Source organism: Heterocephalus glaber, unplaced genomic scaffold (genome assembly GCF_053883595.1).
Source record: "Heterocephalus glaber isolate CG9 unplaced genomic scaffold, H.glaber_assembly_v1.0 deba00001452, whole genome shotgun sequence".
NCBI classification, from domain to species: Eukaryota; Metazoa; Chordata; class Mammalia; order Rodentia; family Bathyergidae; genus Heterocephalus; species Heterocephalus glaber.
In genome coordinates, this window is record NW_028258302.1 from 7,305,645 (window position 1) to 7,319,427 (window position 13,783).

At 57.2% G+C, this 13,783-nt stretch overlaps 2 protein-coding genes across 12 annotated transcripts in view; both read left to right on the forward strand.

Moving 5' to 3' along the window:
* The window catches only part of Stk40 (serine/threonine kinase 40), a 44,882-nt gene extending 38,298 nt beyond the window's left edge, over positions 1-6,584 (forward strand). For all 11 annotated transcript variants that reach the window (XM_004850958.4, XM_087215291.1, XM_021263341.2 and 8 more), the window contains 5 exons: positions 1,645-1,760; positions 2,319-2,463; positions 2,582-2,701; positions 3,028-3,112; positions 4,352-6,584. In XM_004850958.4, coding sequence (XP_004851015.1) covers positions 1,645-1,760; positions 2,319-2,463; positions 2,582-2,701; positions 3,028-3,112; positions 4,352-4,570 — 685 coding nt within the window. In that variant the 3' untranslated portion in view covers positions 4,571-6,584. The remainder of the gene's footprint in view (positions 1-1,644; positions 1,761-2,318; positions 2,464-2,581; positions 2,702-3,027; positions 3,113-4,351) is intronic.
* Positions 6,585-12,114: 5,530 nt separating this feature from the next.
* Positions 12,115-13,574, forward strand: Eva1b (eva-1 homolog B). Its single transcript, XM_004850959.3, has 3 exons — positions 12,115-12,289; positions 12,636-12,731; positions 12,932-13,574. Exons 2-3 carry the CDS (start codon positions 12,665-12,667, stop codon positions 13,348-13,350), a joined length of 486 nt encoding a protein of 161 aa, XP_004851016.2. The 5' UTR covers positions 12,115-12,289; positions 12,636-12,664; the 3' UTR covers positions 13,351-13,574.
* Positions 13,575-13,783: the final 209 nt, after the last annotated feature.

The window sequence follows — 13,783 nt, forward strand, 5'->3', positions numbered from 1 at the left end:
TTGCACATCAGACCCCTGCCTTGCCTGCCAAGGAGCATTGGCCCTCCATGGGGTGGGCCTGCTCCCTCCTCAGTGGTAGGGCCCTGTTCCCTGGAAGTGCTTTCTGCTGGGTTTCCTCAGGGCCCTACTGCAGTGCCCCAGCGCTTTTCTGATAGAAGAAAGTGGGGGAGGGCTGACTCCTCAAAGCTCTGCTAGGACCCAGAGATAGCAGAGCTGCCCCTTGTTCCTCACCAGCCCACAGTGCCCTCCCCTCTGAACTGTCCTCAGTAGACTCCAGGAAGTAGTGAATCTGGGGCGCCTTGGGCCAGTAACTCTGAACCCAGAGCAGCCCAGTGAAGTCCCAGACCAGCATGTGTGTTTGTCCTCCAGATGTGAGCTCATTGCCATGCTACATCTGCACCAGTGTGTGGACCCCTGCCATAAAGGAAGAAGCCACATGTGGTGGCACTGTAATCCCAGCACTGTGGGAGGTGAGGCAGGAGGACTACAAGTTTGAGCCCAGCCTGGGCAACTTAATGACTTAGTGAGACCTTGTCTCAAAATAAAGAAAAAAGGGCTGGGGATGTGGCTCAGCGTGAAGGCCTGGGTTCAGTCCTCAGTACCTCAAAAAGTTCCATTTACTCAGTGGAGGAAGGGGTCTTGTGCCATGCCCTGGTTCCACTTGCTTCTGGAGGGAATGGTCTCCTGGAGTTGCCCAGAAAGATTCCCAGACCATCCTTCTAGTGCAGGGTCTCAGTTATGCGCTGGCCTGTAGTGGCGTTTTGGAAAGACACAAGGTGACTAAGTTTGTTTGTGCTGTCCCTCCAGGCTACACTGTTACAACTGTGCTGCCGCTTTCCACTCCTGCCCTGTCAGCTTTGAGACAGTAGGGATGTGGGGAAGTGCTAGATGACACAGGCTTGCTCCTCCCTGCCCTGTGCTGTGCCCAATTAGTTGCCAGCCCCAGTGTATGGACTCCGTGGAGAGAGCCGGGGGCCCCAGAAAGGATGGGCTGTGCTGTCAGCAGGGGCCCTGTCTCCATCCGGATGACATACTTCTGTACTCCACCAGGTGACATGGGCACTGCACTGCAGGACCTGGCTTTCCCAGCAAGGCTGCCCTGCCTCCTGGCCCTGTGAGCTGGGATCCCTCCCCAGGGACACACTTGGCTGCTCTCAGAGTCCTCTGCAGGGAGATAGGACTCAGTGGGAGGGGAAGGAGTACTCAGTTGTGCAGGGGAGGTGCAGGGCCTGCTGTCAGGGTACTGCCTGGAGCCAGTGGGCGACTGTAAGATCACACATTTCTGGGCTTCCTTTTTTTGATGTCTGAATGGGGAAATCAAACTGAATTTCTGGGTCGCTTCCAACCTAGAAGACCAGGTGAGGCCATTGAAGGGCAATCTCTGAATGTCCTGAGGTGCACCCCTGACATGCAGCCAGGGTGGCAGATACAAGGGAGGCCTGCAGGTTAAAATGACACACATCCCTACCACACAGCTTGGCAGGTGCCAGCAAAGGATACAGGTGTGATTCCTTATCTCCCTGGGTGAGTCTGGGGACAGCTGTTTTTGTTCAGGTTTCGGAGCTGGCCCACCAGGACACCTGGCTCTGGCCTGGTGGCTGGCAGTAGACACAAAGGTTTGTTCTCTCTCCCTCTGGTCCCCAGAACTCATCGGATAACTATCACCAACTTCTGCCTCGGGAAGCATCTCGTGAGCGAGGGGGACCTGCTGAAGGACCAGAGGGGGAGCCCCGCCTACATCAGTCCAGATGTGCTCAGCGGTATGGTGTGCCTGTGCCAGACAGCAGGTCCTGGCTGAGCATAGCAGGCCCTGCAGGAGCGCATGCACTGCTGTGGGCAGGCCCGGGGCTTGAATCCAGCCTTCACTGGTGGCCCAAACCAGTTCTGTCCCTCCCTGTACAAAATCTTTGGTCTAGTGGAGGGGGAAGACATACTGGTCACAGTCATGCATGGATCAGTCTTAGGAAGGAAAGAGACAAGGGACAGGATTTCAGGACGTGTGTATCAAGAGCCTAAAGGACTTTCCTGGTGTGTTAGCCACTTTCTTTTGCTGGGACAAAATACCTGAGAATAACCACTTATAGGAGGAAAGATTTATTTTGACTCCCAGTTTCAGAGGTTCCAACCCCAGTCGCTTGGCTCCATTGCTGTGGGCCTGAGGCCAGGTTGAATATCAGATGGAAGGGTGTGGTAGAGTAGGGCTGCTCACCTCATGGGGGCCCGAAGCCGAGAGGGGGCTGCAGGCTCCTGGCAGAGGTGTCCTAGGGTCAGGGTGTCCCTGTTCTTCCCCCCTGAGTGTTCGTGCCCTCTGCCTCCAGGCCGGCCATACCGAGGCAAGCCCAGTGACATGTGGGCCCTGGGTGTGGTGCTCTTCACCATGCTCTACGGCCAGTTCCCGTTCTATGACAGCATCCCACAGGAGCTCTTCCGGAAGATCAAGGCCGCCGAGTACACCATTCCTGAGTGAGTTATGTCTCCTAGGAGAGGACGGGGAGACAACACAGGGAGCCCTGGAGTCCTGGATCAGAGTCCAGCCCGTGCCACTGTGCTGAGCCCTCTCCTTCTCCCTCTCCCCGGGCAGGGATGGTCGGGTCTCTGAGAACACTGTGTGTCTCATCCGGAAACTGCTGGTCCTCGATCCCCAGCAGCGCCTGGCTGCCGCTGACGTCCTAGAAGCCCTCAGTGCCATCATTGTGTCCTGGTGAGTGGGCTGGTGCTGGGCAAGTACCAGGCTGGGGACTTAGGCGTTCTTCATGCTATGTGATACCATGCTATGTGACTGCTGTGATGCCAGGCAGTCACCTGTCCAGATTTTTCCCTGAGGGTAAGACCAGGTGGGTACAGGCAGAGTGTGGGGTGGGCCTTGCTTACTGAGTTCTCACCACCTCCATGGGTCAAGGGCTTTCCCACATTATTGGATGAGAAAACAGCTCAGAGAAGCAGTTGTTCTCAGGCAGGAGCTGGTTGACTCCGGCCGAGCCTGGACCAGTGGGGACCTGGCAGCCTGACCTGTCTCCTCCCCTGCAGGCAGTCCCTGTCTTCTCTGAGCGGACCTTTACAAGTGGTTCCTGACATCGATGACCAGATGAGCAACGCAGACAGCTCCCAGGAGGTGAGGGGGGAGGAAGGGCACAGGTGCCAGCTCCCTGCAGGCATGAGGCATCCTCGGCTTTCCTCCCAAATCCTGGGAATGAGAAAGGAGACGTCCATGCTCCACCTGAGAGAAGGGCAGTTGAGGTGGAGGCCAGATCCTAGCAGGCCCCACAGTGGGGAGGCCCTGCCTGGCCTTCCCTCAGCTTCCTCTTCCTGCCCAAGTCACATTTCTTTCCCCTTCTGACTCACTGGGTTCTCTCTCACCCTTCCTGCTTTTCATTTTTCAGATGATTCATTTATCCCTGTTTTCTCTCCTCCTTGTTCCCTACTCTGGAGAAAGTGCTGGGCCTGGGAAAGGAGCAGAGACAGTGCTAGGCAGCAGGAGGCAGGTGATCTTAGGGTGCCCCCTGGAGGACAGGGCTTGTCCTGACTTCCCTGGGAGGGAAGGTGGGCCAGAGATATGAGTCTCCTTTCTGCCTGCCTTGGAGCTACTCAGCAAGCAGTGGGCAGGGAGGAGCAGGAGGGACCACAGCAGAGCCTCCTGGCCCTTGAGAAGAGAGCTCGCACCCTCCCTAGAGATGTTCCTCAGCTCAAGCATTATCACTTGTGGGCAGGAGCACCCAACCCTAGTACATCTCTTTCAGTCCTCCCTATGGCCTGGGTGGCCTGTGTTATCCACATTTAACAAAGGAGAAAAGCGAGGTTCTGAGAAGTAAAATGGTTTCTCCCAGAGTCACATGGCTTGGAGGTAGTAGACCTGAACCTTGAACCCAAGTCTGATTTTAAAGCCTTGCATTCCTCCCTGATAGCAGCACAGGGAAGGACGGACCTACCACTGCCATTTTGGTCTGCCTGAGCCCTGGGGAACTCAGGCTGGGACTCTGTGTGGACCTGAGATAAAGAAACAGGAACACCCAGGTTCAAGCACCAGGCCACCTCTTTTACCCCTTGGCAGGAATTGGCTCCCTCACATTGAGGAAGCTAACGTGGCTGCTCCCAAGGTCAGAGGTTAGGAAGGGTAGGGTCCTGGTTGCACCACAGGTCTGTGCTGCAGTTGGAACCTGCTGCAGTGTCATCCCCGGCAGCCAACGAGGGGAGGGCCAGTTGGATGGAGGCCTTCGGGGACTCATGCTCAGCCCCTGCCTAGCTGGTTCCCAAAGTGCGGCACAGGGGAAGGGCAGCCTCAGGGGCCAGGCTGCCAACACTCAATTCCTATCTTCTGTCTCTGACTTTGTCTCCATCTCTCTCGGCCTCACAGGTGAAGGTGACAGAGGAGTGCTCTCAGTATGAGTTTGAGAACTACATGCGGCAGCAGCTGCTGCTGGCTGAGGAGAAGAGCTCCATACATGAGGCCCGCAGCTGGGTGCCCAAGCGCCATTTCGGCAGTGTACCCCCAGTGCGACGGCTGGGCCATGATGCACAGCCCATGACCTCCTTGGACACGGCCATTCTGGCACAGCGCTATCTGCGGAAATAGTGGCCTCAGCCAGGGGCAGCTAGCCCCAGCGCCATCTCTTCTGGCCCCCAGCCCACGGCCTGGCTGTCAGGGCTGGGTCCTGTAGTGCCGGACTCTCCCAGGCTGCAGTAGGGACAGGGCAGGGACAGGAACAGCCCAGGTCACACATGGGGTCAGCAGAGGTACACAGAGCTACCTTTTGGAATGATTGCTTGATTGTTTGGTTTTTTAATCTGAGAAGCGTAGATAACTAATCTGCTTTTAATCATGACATTTTAATCTACCTCTGTCTCTTTAACCGTGCTGTCTCTGGCCTGAGTGACGAGAGGAGGAGGGAGCCCACCCACTCGCCCCAGGCCCTGACCCGGCCGCCCGGCCACCGGCCATGGGCCACCACTCCCCACAGTCCAAATAAGCTGAAAGTGCAGCTTGCTGCTGGCTCCCAAAATGAATGCCCACCCTCCCTGCCCTCCCAGCCCCTTCCACAGTCCATGGTGCCCTTCTGACCGAAAGCCTCCTCTTCACCTTACACCCAATTAAGATGTATTTATTTTTTTACAAAACCACCTTCTCTCCCATTTCTAGGTGGCCCAGTTCTTGGCCCCACCCCGCCCGGCTGCACCGCAGGGCCCACAGCCCCGCTTCGGCCTCCCCACTTGCCCCAGGCACAGAGGAGCCCTTGCCAGCCCCTCTGCTCCCAGTCCACCAAGCCCTGTCTGTCTCCGATGAACGATGGGAGGCCTTTCTAGACTTGGCTGTTTCTTTCGTCTCAGCTTCTCTGAGGTGCTGCACGATAGCCTTGCTCCCTTCTCCATCTTTCATGTAGCAACCAGGTGACGCGGGCACAATGTGAGGGAAACCTGTGTCCGGGCTGGGGAGGCATGCTCTGGGCCTGGCCTGGGATGTGGCCCTGCTTCTATGCGCTCTCGCTCCTGCACCCCAGTACATTCACAGAACAAACAGTGGGGTATCTCCCCTCCTGCCCTTGCTTCAGAAGAGAAGTGGTGTCTCCCCCAGCAGACACTGGCCAGGGGCCTTCATGGGGCTGGGAGAGTTGGGGGGAGAAATTAGGGATTGAGATCCTACCTGGCCTGGCTTGAGAACAGCCCTGATAGCCTTTTGAGCCATGATTTTGAAGTGGATGCCAGTCTTGCCAGAAATGCTGTTCTCACCAGGATGCCCTGCCCTGCCCTGCCCAGTGTCAAGCAAGGACCCTTCCCTGGAGACCTACCCACCGTGTGTCCTCTGAGAGGCCCAGTGCCCCTTCCAGGCATCCCCAGGCCCTTCCTGCCTGTCCTTGCTCCTCACTGTGATTCCCAGAACGTGAGCTGCCTCCAACCCCCTAAAAAGCTGACTCACTGTGAGTGACATTGGGCAAGTTCCCAAACTTCCTTGTGCCTCAGTTTCCCCATCTGGAAAAAATGGGGCCACCTCTTGCCAGCAGTAGCAGGGCCGCCCATTCCCCTTCCCCGTGTCCCAATCCAGCACTTGGGCGCCTCGTGCCTCTGCCTCAGTGGGTCTGTGGGAGCCCGCCACTTACTCCCCAAGCACCCAGCTCTGCCTCTAACTCAGCCATCCAGCCGCTGAGAGCCAGGGCATGGTGCTATGCTCTTTTCTATATTTATTTGATAAAAGTCTCCTAAAGGAGCAGAAGTGTGGTCGGCCTGGGCTCCCAGCCCTGTGACTCCTCTGATGAGGCTCGAGCCTGGCCAGGGCCTGCCTTGGTGGAGCCCCACCCAGGACCCCAGGGCCTGCTTTCCATGTGTGGCTTTCTCCTTTTCAAAGCAATATCGGGTCTGCACAGGCCTGTCAGACAGACTGGTTCCTCCCAAGGTGAGCCCATGAGTCTGATGGCATTTCTGGAGACGCAAATGAGAGAAGGTTGAGTCTGCCCTCACTGGTGTCACATACTGAGAGATGTCCTATTGTAAAGAAACAAAATGGAAAATGTCACAAAAAAGTTTGTATAAAGACATATTTTTGTACTACATGGGGACTCTACCTGCATGTCAGCAATAAAACTTCCTTGTCTGGAGTCACTGTGGTCCAAAGCTTCTGCTGTTTTTACCTCCTCTGTGCCTCCATTGTGGGCCCTGCCCTGGCCTGCCCTGCCCTGCCCTGCTCTGCCCTGCCCTGCCCTGCTCATCTCTTAGCCAGCAGGTCTTGCCACCAGGTGCACCTTCACCCGCAGCCAGCAGGTGGCACCCAGCCTCACTGTCATGAACTGGGCGGGGAGCCAGAAGGATCTGACATTCTCCCAGACCCATTGTCCTCCCCAGGCAGCTGTATGCCCAAATTACACGGCCCGTGCAGGCCAGAGAGGCCAGAGCGGCTGCAGGTGGAGTATTGGTTCTTTCTCTGCCAAAGCCCTGTGTGCCCACATGCCTGTCCAGGGAACTGGGCTAGGGTGAGGGCAAGCCAGGCCTTTTCCTGCACCACCTCCCGCCCTCCCCTCCCAGGGGTTCCTTCCTACTTTCCTTCCGTTGCCTAAATTTAGATGGCAGATTGCACTTCCTGAGCAGTGAAGCTAGAGGTGGACCAGTCCCTCCCCCAGCACACCGCCACACCCTCATGGCATCTTCAAGGAGCTTCACCCCGGTCCAGGCTCAGAGGAGCACAGCTAGGTAGGTGTCCTAATGCAAAGGGCAGTGGAGGCTCCAGCCCAGTCCCTGGGTCTACCTGCACCCCATAGCCCACACTTATGCCAGGAGTCCACAGCTTTGCCCATTACATTCGGCCCTTGCTCCCAGCGTACCACCACCACTCTCTCCTTGCCAGCTGCTGCCCCTGGTCCTTGTCTCCACTCACAGCCCCACTCCTGTCCCTCCACCTGTTCAGCATCTGTTCAGTGGACAGATGTCTCCTGGTCGCCTGCACTTGTCAAGCTTACATTCATTCAACACGTAAGACAAGGCAGACGGGGACTGTTTGGCCTGCTGGTGTCTTGGCACTCAGAACTGTTTCAGTACTAGAAAGTGGGTGTGGTCACTGTGATCAACAGCCTATGGTCAAATAAGATGAGACCTGAGAAGTTTCCATCCCTTTTGGCCAGCCCCTGGTCTCCAGGGTCCTCAGGGAGAGCGAGTGGTTCCAGAGAAGCCAGATGCATTGTTGACCTATCTGAAGTGGAAAAGGAAGTGAGGAGATGGAGTCCTGGGGCCCAGGATGTCCAGCTCCAAAGCCAAGTCAACCTCATATCTTATCTCTCTTCCCACCACTCCTCAGCTCACAGCCCCTGTGGTGATCCAAACCCCTGCTGTGGCCCCTGGTCTGTCTTCTCCCACTCCCTCTGGCAGAGTCTAGGCATCACCTGACACAGTACACATTTTGGGGTTTGAGACAGTAGTTCAGGCTGGCCTTGAACTCACTGTGTAGTCCAGGCTGACCTCAAACTTGGAGCATTCCTGCCTCAGCCTCCCAAGGGCTCAGATTGTAGGCATGCACCACCACTCTGGCAGCCCTTTTGTCATTTTTGGTTTTGGCAGCCTTTTTGAAAGGCTCTTCTCCAGCTCCCTCCCTCCACTGGTCCTCTTCCTCACTCCACCACTCATCACAAGCTAATACGCTAATACGCATATTCATGCAGTTAGAGATGATCATGTCTTCCCCAAATAGTCAGCTCCAAGAACGAGGGCGGGAATAGTTTGTGTCCACAGTGGGAGCTGGGGCTCCCACAGACTGGGGGATGCTGCTCGCATTTAAAGGGTGGAGGCCAGAGACCCTGACAACTCCACAAAGAAAGCAGATTTTACATCCTGCACACATCAGTAAAAGACTTGTTTATAATTACCAGAGCCAAGAATCTAAGTCCAGTTTACATATAAACACAAAGGACTTGGGGATAGTGTATGTTGAATTTTCTGGGACTCTACTGTGTAAGGTGGAGAAAATTTGTATTTTATTTTGTCCAGAAGTTTACTGCCTTAACACATGACACATCTGCACTGCTCTAGCATCAGCCTGCACACACAGTCCCCTTCCCAGAGAGGACCACTTCACAGCTGCAGGCCATTACTTTCATTTCTTTTATTTATCTACGTTTTTTTGAGACAGGGTCTTGCTATGTAGCCCAAGCTGGCCTTGAACTCATGGTGATCCTCCTGCCTCAGGCTCCTGGGTGCTGAGCATGCACTACCACACTTGTCTTTTATTTCTTTCATATCATAGGATGAGAACCATTATTCGTCTTAATTGGATGTGAAGGCTGGTACATTAGCTATCAGTTTTATTACAGGTATATGAAAATAGCAGCAGAAAGTGTCATGAAAGGCAGCTTTGGGGCTGGTGGATAAAGAACCATGATGGTAGGCTGGAGATTTAGCTCAGTGGTTCCGCTGCCTGCCTCGCAAGCACAAGGACCTGAGTTTGAAACCCTGGTACCAAAAAAAAAAAAAAGAACCATGATGGTCATACAGCTGTTCTGTGGGAAAGTATCAGAGCATGGGTTCCAAAGTTCAAATCCAAGCCTTGTCACTCAAACCCATGTGCCCACACATACAATGTGACCACTCGGAGTCTGACTTTCTTCCTCTGTCAAATGGGAGTCATGGGACAAACTACAACAAAGAGTGCCAGGCCCCAGGAGGGGACTCAACATCCATTCCTATTATTTTTCACAGAGCAAACATTCCCAGGACGCTCTTCCCAGCAGCTGTCCTGGGTGCTGAGGCATCGGGGCACACAGAGGACACAGAGGCCGGCAGGCCTTAGGAGGCCAAGTGCATCCTTTCTTCCTTCCATCCAAGGGCCAGGCCTAGGGTGGGGAGACCCACCCCAGTGCTGGGTGCAGAGCAGTCAGGGCCAACCCCCAGCTCGGCCTGGGGGTCAGGGGCAGACTCCTGCTGGAGTTTTGCGCTGGTTCCTCAATGTCCCAGCACCCTGGGGCCCATCCCACAGCCTCTGGATCTCTCTTCCCTCCTGAGCTGCTGGCAGGACTTAATTTTCCTGTTTTCTCTTAGGAGCACTCTGCCCCTTCCAAAGTGCCAAATCCCTAGTCTCCCAGGCAGACAGGAAGGCAGAGGCAGCCAGCAAGAGGGCAAGTGGGCAGGCAGCAGGTAAGTCCTGGACTGACGGACAGGGAGTAGGTAGGGAGATCAGCATGTGGATAGCTGGGACATGAGCCAGATAGGCAGGTGACAGAACATCCAGAGATTTGAGCCACCTAACTGAAGCAGGTGGCTGGACAAACAGATGACCAAGCAGGCTAAGAGAGACAGGCAGGTGGCCATAAAGGCAGGTGGACCGTGCAGGCAACCACATAGGCCAGTGGCTTCAGGCCCTTTCCCTCAACTCATCGGAATCACTTCTCACACCTGCCCTGGCTTGGACACACCCACCCCCCTGGAGGAGGTAGCGCTCTGGGCACCGTGTGTCTCTCTATAGGGACCAGCAACCATCTCACCGTTCACCTTGTTCCTCCAGCATGGCCTCCTGCTTCCCCAGAGCTCAGTCACGCCTGACCCACTCCACACACACAGGTCATAGACATAGACACATCTTTGCCTGCAGGTAAAGATGGAGTGATCTGCACAGCACAGAGACGAACAGAAACAGAGAGAAACATCCCAAAACTCCATATTGCACAGAGAGATGCCGGGCCCTCACTGCGCAGAGGTTATGTGTCATGTAAGTGGAGGCACACAAGCCTCAATGTGCACAGTTTTAGTTACACAAGTGCAGCTGCAGCACACACCAATACTCACATGGGTGATAAGCAACAAGCATATCAACACACTCTCAGCAATCCAGCACATAAACACACTACGCACAATCAGCCAGTCACATGAACGCCCTGAAGAAGTGAGTATGGCCAGCGGAACCCACCTGCACTGCCCAAGCCAGGGCTGGGATTCTGTCCTCACCTTTACCTCTCAGCCCAAGGTAACACTGCTGTTCTTGTCCTGGCTCCAGCTGCCCCCTCACTGGCCTCCTCCTGCAGACTCCCCCACCCCCACCCCGCCTGTCAGGGATCTCAGGCTTTAGACTTCTTCTCTCCTGGTTCCCTTGCCCCAGGCCATTCACCCACACCCAAACCTTCGGTGCTAAATCCACCTCATGTTTCTAGGCTGGAAATGGGGGATCCACTTGCCTCTCTGACACCTCTGCCCAGGTACCCAACAGACATAATGAACCAAACCTATCTAGAATAAAACTCCCCCTAAACCTGTTCCCCAGTGTAGACTTTCCTCAGGTACTCACACCCAAGAGCAGGGCTAACTTTCTCTTTCCCTCATGTCCACATCCACACAGGAGCTGCCTTCAGAATACCACCTGGATCTGGCCCTGCCTCTTCCCTCTACCAGCCACCCAGGTCTAAAACCAGACACCTGAGATAACTTCATGTACTGTATTGTCTTTCCAACTTAGTGTCAGGTGTCTGTGCTGTTTACTGCTAAATCTCCATTTCTGAAGAAAGGGTTAGGCACCTGCTGTTAACATTTGTGGACAAGGGACTGTATAGATTTAACACAGGAGCACCCACCCCTACAAACTCCCAAGCAGTATTACATATAGACAACTACTCAGTCTTAGGCAAGAAACACCTCTACACTGCTCACAAAGCAGACTCTAAACAGTCACAAAGATACACAGGTGGGAGTCAGTCTTGGTCCCTTCCCCAACTAGATTTGCCCTCTACTTGAACCTACTCTCAGGACTGGGGGAGTGAGGGTCTGCAGCCTGGGCAGGGAGGGGGTCGCTGGCCCACGGGGTTCAGGCAGCGCCTTCAGCTATGTCTGCAATTTCCTCTCCCCCATCCTTCCCTCCTCCTAAGGCTCTGGCCAAGAAGGCCTCCCCCTCGCCCCGGCTCCAGGACGGGGAGAAGCCATGGGGAGGGGTGTTGCAGGGGAGGAAGACTGCCAGCTGCACACACTGATCACATAAACCCTTGCAGGCAGCAGCCCTGAGCCCAGGTGGGCACCCACGTGTGCGCCCGGGCAGGCCGGGGTAGGCCCTTTCTGCAGGGCTCTTGTCCTGGTGCTCGGGACCTCCCAGGCACTAGAGGCCCCGCGCTGGGGTCTGCAAGCCTGCCCGGCCTGGCCCAACGCTGAGCCCAACAATCATTAACGCAGGGTGACCACACCAGAGCTTGGCCAGCTGGACACACTTAAACCGGGCCCTGGAGGAGGGGCTAGGGGTGCTGGGCGGGGTGTGGGAAGGACTGGGGAGGCCTAGGGAGCCTGGGAGCTGTGGAACCTCTACTCCCAGAGGAGTAGTAGACTGTGGGTTCAAATCCTGAACGTTTGATATTCAGTCTCTCCATGACTCAGTTTATTTTATCTGCGAAGTGGGGATGATGATACCCACGTTATAAGGTTATTGGGCTTAAATGAAAGACAGCTTGAAGGAGCCTAGCGCCCCGCACCTCAGCAGAAGGAAACCTTACGAATAACAAAGTTATTACAGGCCTGGGGGCGGCCCCTGCAGCGGCCTCCCCAGCGGCTTCCTGCACGAGAGGGCGCCCCCTTCCCTCCCCTCCCCTCCCCTCCCTCCGGCGCTCTTCCTCTCCGCTTACCCCCCCCCCGCCCCGCCCCGCCCCGCCCCGCCCCTCCTCTTTCCTCCGAGGAAACTTTCCGCCCTCGGGTCCATCGCCCGGGTCCGGCCTGCGCTGCCGCCTTCGGGAGCCGAGCTGGGCCGGGCGGGACCGGACGGGGCGGGAGCCGCGGGGCCCGGTTGTATGCGGCCGCCGGGACGGACGCGGGACCCGCCGGGGCCCGGCACCCGGGGAGCGGGGCGCTGACCGTGAGTGGCCGGGGCGCTGGGCCCCCGCGGGCGGGCTGGACGGGTGTGGGAGGCGCTATCCCACGCCGGCGCGGTCTCTGCCCTCCATCCCGCTGCAAGACTGCGAGACCCGGCCTCACGAGGGACCCCCCCAGGGGACGGGCCGGTGCTGCCCCCCAGGATGAGGGGCGTTGGCGCCTAGAGGAAGGACTCCCTCTAACGGGGCCCGGATCTGCAACGAAGTTAGGGAACTGCTGGCCCCGGGGTAGAAGCTGGGGCGGCTCCTCGGAGAGAGGAGCTGCCCGAGGAGGGAGTGAGGCAGGGTCCGCTCCAGGCTGGGGAGGAGCTGACCTCGCTGACCCCGCAGGCTGGCCTGGGAGCAGCACCCCGAGCAGCATGGATGCCCCCCGAAGGGACATGGAGCTGCTCAGCAACAGCCTGGCGGCCTACGCGCACATCCGCGGTGAGGCAGGCTTCGAGCCAGGGGGCACGGCCTTCCCCCTCCTCCCTCTGCGCCCCCACCCTCTCTGCCCGTTGCCGGTTCCCCACTGTCCTTCAACGGGGGTTACGGTCCTTTCCCCAAACCTAGACCTTGGAGTCTTTCCCAGAAGGAAGACTCCCGCCCACCAGGGCCCCTTCATGACCTCTGCCCTCTGCCCCCAGCGAACCCCGAGAGCTTTGGGCTCTACTTCGTGCTCGGCGTCTGCTTTGGGCTGCTGCTCACCCTGTGCCTCCTGGTCATCAGCATCTCCTGCGCGCCCCGCCCGCGGCCCCGGGGCCCCGCTCCTTGCCGAGACCCCCGCAGCACCCTGGAGCCCGACGAGGAGGACGAGGAGGATGAGGACACGATGACCCGGCTGGGTCCGGACGACACGCTGCCCGGCCCTGAGCTGTCCTCGGAGCCCGACGGGCCCCTCAGCGTCAACGTCTTCACGTCGGCGGAGGAGCTGGAGCGCGCACAGCGGCTGGAGGAGCGCGAGCGGATCCTGCGGGAGATCTGGCGCACCGGACAGCCCGACCTGCTGGGCACCGGCACGCTGGGTCCCGGCCAGAGCACGCTGGGCCGCATGCATTATTACTGATGCCTGGGCTGCCTAAGCACTGGACTGCAATTGAGCCCAGAGCTGCTCCAGGACTTTAGGACTGCCTCTGACCCCCCAAATCCCTGTGGTGCTACGGGCCTGGACCTCTGCCTTGGGAGGCACCCTCCCCATCCTTTCTGAAGGCCCTGGGGGCGGGGGCGGGGTCTGCAAGGTCGCCACCTTCTCTAGGAAACAGTGACCAATGAAAGCTACATTCTTGGTGACTCCGTCTCTCCGTTACCTCTGTCCCTAGGGGTCCCAGGGCCGAGTCCCTACTTGACTCCTTTACTAAGTCACACCACCTACCTGCCCGCTGCACACACATCCTTGTGTTCCCTTCATAGATCCAGAGAGAAGCACACACCTCCTGTCTGGCACACGCAGTAACTGTCTCACATTCCTCACAAGTGCATTCCTTACCGCCAAGTACCTG

What these genes read in the sequence shown, in the direction of transcription:
- Eva1b (XM_004850959.3), top strand. Translation starts at nt 12,665, where the DNA reads ATGGATGCCCCCCGAAGGGACATGGAGCTGCTCAGCAACAGCCTGGCG. An exon ending in GGCCTACGCGCACATCCGCG is followed by an intron (nt 12,732 to 12,931) that starts GTGAGGCAGGCT and finishes CTCTGCCCCCAG; the next exon opens with CGAACCCCGAGAGCTTTGGG.